Source organism: Alligator sinensis, unplaced genomic scaffold (genome assembly GCF_000455745.1).
Source record: "Alligator sinensis unplaced genomic scaffold, ASM45574v1 scaffold45_1, whole genome shotgun sequence".
NCBI lineage: Eukaryota > Metazoa > Chordata > Crocodylia > Alligatoridae > Alligator > Alligator sinensis.
In genome coordinates, this window is record NW_005842267.1 from 87,077 (window position 1) to 95,984 (window position 8,908).

General features: G+C 42.1%; 1 protein-coding gene across 1 annotated transcript in view; it reads left to right on the forward strand.

Annotated features, from left to right (window-relative positions):
* The first annotated feature begins 1,637 nt into the window (after window positions 1-1,637).
* LOC102381157 overlaps window positions 1,638-8,908 on the forward strand; it is an 18,728-nt gene continuing 11,457 nt past the window's right edge. The window contains exons 1-2 of the mRNA XM_006027775.2: window positions 1,638-1,766; window positions 3,941-4,402. Of these exons, the coding sequence (XP_006027837.1) occupies window positions 3,962-4,402 (441 nt within the window). The 5' untranslated portion in view covers window positions 1,638-1,766; window positions 3,941-3,961. The remainder of the gene's footprint in view (window positions 1,767-3,940; window positions 4,403-8,908) is intronic.

An 8,908-nucleotide genomic window follows, 5' to 3' on the forward strand; every position in this document is an offset into this window, starting at 1 on the left:
TGGTAAGTGCAGGGAAAGGGGTGTGAGAAGGGGGAAATCAAGGCCCCCGTGGTGAGGGAGGGAGTGGGACAGGGGCAGGGATGAATGGGGCGCTGGGGCAAGTCATCCAGCAGAGCCAGGCAGGGGCATAGCTCCCCACAGCAGTGCACATCCCTGGGGGAGACATAGGGGCATGTGCCCCCCGCAGGGCAGAGGTGGGCTGCCTGTTGCAGGCTGCGGCTCTGCGGCCTGCTGCCTTGCCCCAGGAGCTCAGCTGTGTGATGCCATTGCCACCCACTGGGCGGGCAGGGTATGCGGGGGCACTGACCATGCGGCACATCCCCTGCCCACCCAGCAGCAGGGGACAATGCCTTCCCTGGGGCTGTGTGCTTCAGTGGGCAGCCGTCCCCCCCCCGGCACCTCTGGATGACCCACCCCAGCTGTGGGGCCCCATTCACCCCAGCTCCTGCTCCTGTCCTACTCCGTCCTGCACCACGGGGCCCTCGATCCTTCCCCCGCCCCGCCCCTTCCCTCTCCCCCCGCCCCTTTCCCTCCACTTATTAGCTGGGAAAATCCAGAGATGTGGGGGTTGGATTGGGAGATTGAGAGTTGGAGTTATTTTGAATTTGAAATCCTGAGTATTGCGATGGTTTTGTGACAGTTGGCATTACTGTGTTAAGCTGAAGAGGAGTTATATTTGGTTTTCATCAAAGACAATAAACTAAGCCAGCATACCAATTGAATGCTATAATTCAGCCTAGTTGTGGCCTATGGTGCAATTCTTGAAGTCTTGGCTCAGGTTTTAGACTTGTGATGGTTCTGGAACCAGGGGAACCAGCTTGTGTTACTTAAATGCTTGTATTACTCTTGGTTTCCCACATGACTTGATCACATAGTCTCCTTGTACTCTAAGAGAACGATGGAATCAGGCCCCGCTTGTATTTCACTTTGAAAACTGTGTGTTGCCAGAGTCGTCACAGTGAGTAGGGAATTGCACTGTATTTTTAATTTTACACTTCTTCATAGGCTGTCTCATACATCCCCGCCTCACTTGTAAAAGCACATGTACAAATGCTCTGTAAATGTGTGCGTAAGATTATTTTTTCCCCTGAAGTTCTAAAATCCATGCGTGTTTTAGAGAACTTATATTAAGGGGTGTGCACCCAGCAGTAAATGACTCTGGCAACAGACTATTTACAAACTGAAATGCAAATGATTTTGCTGTGCTATGCCATATAATACAAGGAGAATATTAAGTTGGTGTATAATGCTGCCACTTTGATTTACAGACAATTTGTATTCAGGACAAATTGACAAACAGCAAACAAGGCCCTTCAAGTCATGAAAGTGAGTTTAGCAAAATCCCATGGTTTAGCAGAACCTGAAATACAACAGCTCTCCTTCCCTTTCATCTTGCTGTTCTGTTTTCCTCAATTAGATTTCCCCTCTAATATCTTTGTTTTCTAACATTTGAAACAACAGAAATGAACCCATGGCCCTGTTGCTAGGTTTCAAGCTGACTTTATGCCGCCAACTGAGTCACTATTTTCATTTTTGAATTCTGAATTAAGTCCTGAGGCAAAAAGGATCCTGTTTCTTAGCAACACAGATGGGCAGATTATACATTCCAGCTCTTTTGTACAACAAAAGAATAAACAGCTTCTGGAATAAACATGTGCTGCAAGTTCATCTGTTTGCTTAGCTTCTCCTGGCCCCGTGCAGAGGAGAAGGCTGGCTATGCAATACAGTGTGTGAAGTTCGTCGGAAAGAACTGACTTGAGAGAGTGGTAAGTGATGTCTTTTAATCTTTTCTGTCAAATGCCTCTCTGGAGTTGCACTGTTGTTGTCACTGCCTGTATTCACCTGGGATTTAGGTACTTCTGTTTCTAAGACACAAAAGTCAAGTGTGCAGATGATAATAGTGTTGACAGGGTTAGCAAATGTGTGATCTTTTTCTTTTGGTGTTTATTGTAATGCCAAATTTTCCCCTTGGCCCACTTAAAGCTTGAAAAAGAGGCTTTAAAAACTCCCTGGCTGTAATACAAAGCCTGGGGAGTCCCTAAAAGGGAGGAGCACATTGGTAACCATTGTACAGTATTTATAAATCATTGAATAACTATGCCAGTTTCTCATCTTGAAACAAATTACCCACCACCTTCCCAAAATAAGCAGCCATGTTGCAGACTCACTGCTTGAAGCTAGATGCTTCAGCTTTGTCTACTGGACAGACAGCTGGTTACTTTGACTGTGTACTTGGGCCAGGATTTGCTTCTGACTGAATAGGCTGGCACCTGGAAAACATTATGCCTCTCTGAACAAGTTCGTATCTAAACCCATTTATAGATATTATATTTTCCTAGGTATAATCCAGACTACAGCAGTTGCTATATACACATGGACATTTGTGCTCAGAATTAAAATTGGCTCCAGTCTGAATTAATAATCCTCACTGAATGAGGATTAAAATGAGTACAGATTAGGGCAGTCTGAATTAAGCAATTTAAACTGTATTTATTTATTTACTTATTTACACACACACACACACACACACACACACACACGCAGAGCATTGCTTTTAGGAAAAACAGTTTTTAGGAATGTAGCAGATAAGCATTGCAAATATCAGTCCTCACAAGGGAAACTCAATTTGGGTTTTTGAAACACAACGGAGGCTATCAGGCACAAAATAACATCTTTACAGAATCAAATGTGCCAACAACACCTCACAGTAACTAAGTATCATTATCCTGACTCCCCCAGCTGTGCCCAAGCACACAGACTACTGGTCTGGAAGAAGGGGGCAAACTCCCTGGTCTCCCCCACACCCCCGCCCCTCCTACCCCCCCCAGCCAATGGTCATCTGCACTCAGGTCAATTGCACCCATTATGGTTTCTACAAACAGCACTTTAGACAACTTTCGGTACTTGTGCAACAATGTAGCAGTGCTTTAAACAGGTTTATTATCATCTCCTAATTATTTCCATCCGCAAGTGCTAAGCACATAAGCCAACACACAGATGCTGTGTATTGAGTCTATTAAGGGACTGATGGTCAATAATAATCTATTAACCCTTAATTCAAATTGAAATTTGATGCAAACTGTGTGATATGAAGCAGTTAACATGTTTTTAAAAATGGTGAGCATGTCTACAAATGGCCTAAGGTACCACCCTGCCCTGACCTCTGTCTAATTTCAGATTAACATGGCTAACTACCTCTCTCTATCCCCATTTTATATGTCGTGAACCAAGGCACAGAAAGATCAAAGTCCTGACAAGCTGGCAAGAACAGGCAGATCCTGATGCCCTTAACTTTAAGGGGGCTCTTTGTGAGGTTAAGTGTTTACTTGTTCAGATCAGTTTGCAGATTGATGCCCCCCTACAAGGCAACACAGCTCTGGTGATGAGTAGGATATAAGAAACTATTTGAATATTATAAAAGCCTAAGTCTGTCTGTCCATAATGCTTTATTCGTGCTCTGATTGGCTGATGGAAACAGCCAATCAGAGTAATCTAAGCTTGGGGCGGCACCGCCATGATTCTGAAGCCACTCCGAGGACCAGACAGAGGATGGGGGAGCTGAGGCTGCTGGCCTCGGCTCCCCCACCCCACTCCCTGCAAGAGGCAGAACAGCAGCAGCATGGGGCGGGAGGTGGCGGCCCTGCATCCCAGCTACCCCTTCCCCCCACCTGTCCCCTGTCATTCTTGATGGGCAGTTGGCTAGTATCGAATAAAATGATTTGGAATCTTTGCATGAGCAAGAAGATGAACTAAGTCACAGTTTAGCCCCTTCACAACAAGATCATCTTCCTCTTGTCCCAGCTGAGCCACACAATTATATTACTATTCTAAATTAGGGTACTAAGGAAAAACCTTCAGTTAAGTATGAATACAGGCATTTGGTTATTTTAAATATAATAATGTTCTATTCAACCTAAGTCAAAATAATTATTGTCTTTAGCAGGCACCACGTGAAGTAGAAATGGCGACCATTCTTCACAAAGGCAAACATCCCTTCTTCTCCTTTGATAGAAAAATCAAATTTACTGCAAGCCTGGATTTGGCCTTTGCACAGAATCAAAGTTTTAAGAAACCTCCCAGAACCGGTTCAGATACATGGCAAAAGCAGCCTCCTGATTTTAGTTACAAGCTTTATCAAACTTCCCAACCACCACCTCAGGCATGTCAAAAAGAAAAAGAAGAACTGAAGAAGAGCAAGAGCTCAAAAGCTGACACCATCCAGCAGCTATCTATGATATATTCTAGCCAGTTCCTCCCTCCTTTGGGAAGGAAGAAGAAATTGCCCATGTTTGTCACAAGGTTTCCCCAGGTGGGCTTATATGAAGCTGAGATAATGTTTGTAAAGAATGGAAAGTATAAGACTGGCACATACCAGGATTCCAAACCCTATGACTTTAGGCAGGTAAGTTATGTGACTCCTAGCCCTTTTGAACCAACTTCTTCTCCTGCAGTCACCAGATAATTCTGAATAACTAACTATGCCACTAGATGTCACTCTTCAAAAAGCATTCAGTCATTAACTTTACTATAGCTGGATACAAGCTGTGAATTTGAAAAACTGTATTAGTCTTTGAACAGTTTCACTGAAACCCTAAAGGTTCATTGAGACCTCAGGCATTTTAAATCTGGCCTTTTAATTTAGCTGTTCATTTCAGCTCTTGGCCTTAGTGAGGTCTGTAGATGGCTAGAAAACTTTTATTTTTGCATCAAAGAACAAAATTACAATTATGGACATGTTTAGTTTATGGTCATCTTATTTATCCTTACCTTCCTTCTGTCTGCTTCCTAGCTCCAGTATCTGTTCCCAAACAAATAAAGCCCACTTAGGTTGTCTGATATTTTAAGTAAAATTATTCATTCCTACATCTTTTTATTTGCTTTAATGATACCCACTGAGATCAGTCTCATTTTGAGAGGTGTTATGCATAACAGATGGGAAGAGACAGTCTCTTCCCTGAAGATTTTACAGGTGCAATAGGCAAGACCCAGGAAGAAAGGAAGAGAGGAAATATTATCAGTCTATTTTAAAGACAAGGATCTGCCACACAAAACCATTAAGGGCCTGATCCAAATATCCTTAGAAAAACTCCTATTAACTTCAGTAGGATTAGGACTAGGTAGTAAATAACTCTTCCAGACTCTGAAAGACTATAACAGGGTACATCTACACAAAACTTCTGCTACGGAGCTACCTAATTAGCTCTGCAGTAAATGTCTCGGTGTCTACATGTGCGGCCCTATTAGGCCGCAGGAAACTAATGAACTCCACAGCAGGGTAGTCCTTGTATTTAGAAGGACTACCCTGCTGTGGAGTTTTTTCTGTTCATCAGCGCAGATGTACATGCTGACCCGGCTGGCTGGAGTATGAGTGTGCTTTAGTGCGTGGACTGCCTGCCATGCTAGCCCTGCACTGAGCACTCTTGTGCCCCAGCCGGCCCTTCCACATCATGTTGGAGCAGCCCTGGGCTGGCAGGCTGACTCTCCAGGGCCCCCTACCAGCTGGGGCTGCTCTGACCCAGCTCAACATGCTGTAGTTCTGGGCACACATGTATATGTGGCACTGGGGAGCAATAAACTATATGGTATGACAAACACCTGAGTTTTTTTGCTCCTTATTTAATAGGCATGTGTAGATGTGCCCAGAGTGAAGACTTGGACCCTGATCTCATGAGTGAGGCATGTGCCATGACTAAGTTGAGGCCAATTCTGCTTTCTAAGAAAAGATTTTTTCTAACAGAAATGCTCACTTCTAACCATGTTCCATATGTTATTAATTTATTGGCAAATAGAACAAGTTAATATTCTCATTCTCAATTTCATTAAAACAATTTACCATAAATAATTAAATTGGAATAAGAAAATTTTATAAAGGTATAACATTAGAACATAATTGCAGCAATTACTCATCTTACTATCTGGAGTTCTCATATCTATTAATATTATTATTTATATAGAGCCATTCAAGCACATGGTTTGTTACAGAGAAGTAAACCGTTTTTCTCCACACCAAGTATAATTGTAAGCTTTGGGACACAGGCCATTACTAAAACAACCATTAGCTGAATCAGTGTGCCTATTTTTTTTTTCCTCAGACCTGAAGAAGAATACACTACATTCAAAAGCTTGTTCTCAGCCATGCAGTTGATTCAACAAAAGATACTGCCCACAAAAATCCTTGCCCCTCACATTTGCGGAATCTGAATTGTTGGGTATAAAGAACTAGATGCAATGAAATGACTTCAGTAACCACTCTGCTGCAGCTATTGAGATTGGTATTAGTTTCTTATTTTAAGTTCTTCTTTGTAGTGGGGTTAGAGTGTTGTTATAGCCATGATGTACAAGATGTGAGGGGCTCTTAGCGATATCTTTTATTTTCATTATTCCTCAGAAGATCTGAGGAAGGCCTCTTCGTGTCCCCAAACTTGGCTAACTTCTCTATACACTTGGTTCAGTAAAAGTTCTTCATTAGAATTCTAGATCCTTTGAACGTTTCTATGGTCTTTGGTTAAATCCGTGGGTGAAATATGTTTAACTCAGACCAATGAACCATTCTACTTCTTTTAGCATTGCATCAAGATTTTAACTCCAAATGCATAAAGGAGATTTTTGAAAGGGGTGAAAAATTAGGTTTAGGGTTTCTTTTAGCTGAATTTTATCTGCTTGAAACAGGGCACGGTGTTTTTAAAAGTCTGTTTTGCTTGCATAGTAGAAAAGTATTGCATTTACTCCATTGTTTTCCTGGAAGATTTGTGGATGACTGTAGAATTAGTACGTTTGACATTAAAATTGCTGAAGAAGAGGAATTGTCTTAAGTGAAGTGCTTTTTATTCAGATTTGTTATACGGGGCTAGTAATTTGGTTTTGTAACATCTATTTAACTCAGATGCCCTAGAAATGGCTAGAAAAAAGCATAGCTGATTAAGGCACTATTTCATTCAACTGAAACCTTTCCAAAGCTTCATGTCTGCAGTCCTCTGGGTCTTTCAAAGAAACTGCCAGGAAAAAAAAAGAAAAAGTGGTGGGAGGAGAGGGAGAACACACACTTTCCTGCTGTTTTAAAGTGAAATATCTACTTTAAAAAGTCCTCATCTTTGATTCTCATTCTCTACCTACAAATATAAACCTTAGTGCCTGTTTAAAAAAGAAACAAGAAAAAAAACCCCAAAGAACAAGTACTCCATGTCATCTTTGCATAACTCCTTTGCATGGAGCATGATGACTTTCCTATTTCCTTCTGGCAGAGCTATAACAAAGGTCTAAGTTCCTTTGTCAAACTACTTTCACCAGAATTTAGCTTCCTTGTTGTTTGAGTTTACTTTGTTTAAATTGAAAACACACTCTGTTACCTTTTACTGATAAAGGAAACTTATCTAACTGAATCCTGTCTCAAGGAAAGTCCCCCTCTTTTCAAGGCTGTTAGTCTAAGGGCATAGGCAGATAAGGTTCTTTGGGTAAATCCAATATCTTTCATTAAACAAACTAAAATAGTTGAAAAACTTTCTTCTTTGGAAAGAGGAATTGTTCTGGGGCTGTTTTTACTAGACTAGGGTAGCAATTGGCTTTTCCACTCCACACACATTCAGAATTTCTTTAAGTTTCCTGATATTCACTTGGGCAGAACCAAATCTTTTTTTTTTTTTGTGAAAAAAATGCGTATAGAGACACTTGCCTACTTCAGAATAACCAAGAGCTTTCTGAGTAGAGCATATACTTTGGATATGGGAGACTTGCATTCAAGTCTCTTGTTGAGTTCAGAAATTTAATCTTGTTAAATCTTGTAGGTACATAGCTATCAAACTCCATTCATTTGGGAAATCAGTACTTTCTGTCAAAATATTTAATTGGAAAATTAGTGCTAAGAGCTAGGTACTCTCACCATCTATGGAATCCAGCATCAGGTCTGAGTAAGAAAGAGTACCACTTAAAAAGTCTGAGGAACACAGTATTCAGTTGCCTACTGGCTAAATTTTATCATACTACCAGAGATTCAGTTAATCAGCAGACTGAAATTACCTTAATTTCACAAACCGTAAAAGATTCCCTTGTACAGGGATACAAGTTTGGTAGACAGTTAATAAGGGCTTGTCTATTAATGGAAATTTACTGGAACAGATTTGCTATTACTCTTTCATCCTTAAGATTCACTGCCTCAGCCAGCCCCCTCCGCAGCATGTGGAGCTTGGTCAAAGCATCCCTGAGCTGGCAGGCTGACCTCTGGGTCCCCTGCCAGCCTGGGCTTCTCTGACTGGGCTCGACATGCTGCGCACTAATAAATTCCAGAGCAATATGCTCTAGAGTTTTTTGCTCTCGAGTGCATATTCAAATGAAGCACCCAGGAGCAAAAAACCCTGGAGCTATAAGCTCCAGGGTTTATTCATGGATATTAATCACATATATTTCATAGGTTTCATAGACATTAGGGCTGGAAGGGACCTCGGAAGATCATCGAGTCCAGCCCCCCGCTCAAAAGGCAGGAAGTCAGCTGGGGTCATAGGATCCCAGCAAGATAAGCATCCAATTTTCTCTTGAAGGTGTTCAATGAAGGTGCTTGAACCACCTCCAATGGCAGGCTATTCCAGACCTTGAGGACTTGGACAGTAAAGAAATTCTTCCTTATGTCCAGCCTGAAACAGTCTTGCAGTAGTTTGTAACTGTTCGACTTCGTCATCCCTTGGGGTGCTCTGGTGAACAAACGTTCCCCCAGATACTGGTGGTCACCCCTGATAAACATATAGGTGGCCATCAGGTCACCCCTGAGCCTGTGCTTTTCCAGGCTAAAGAGCCCCATGGCTCTCAGCCTCTCGTTGTAAGGTCTGTTTTCCTGACCTCTGATCATGCGCGTGGCTCTTCTCTGGAATCTCTCAAGCTTCTCCACATCCTTTTTGAATTGTGGAGCCCAAAACTGGAC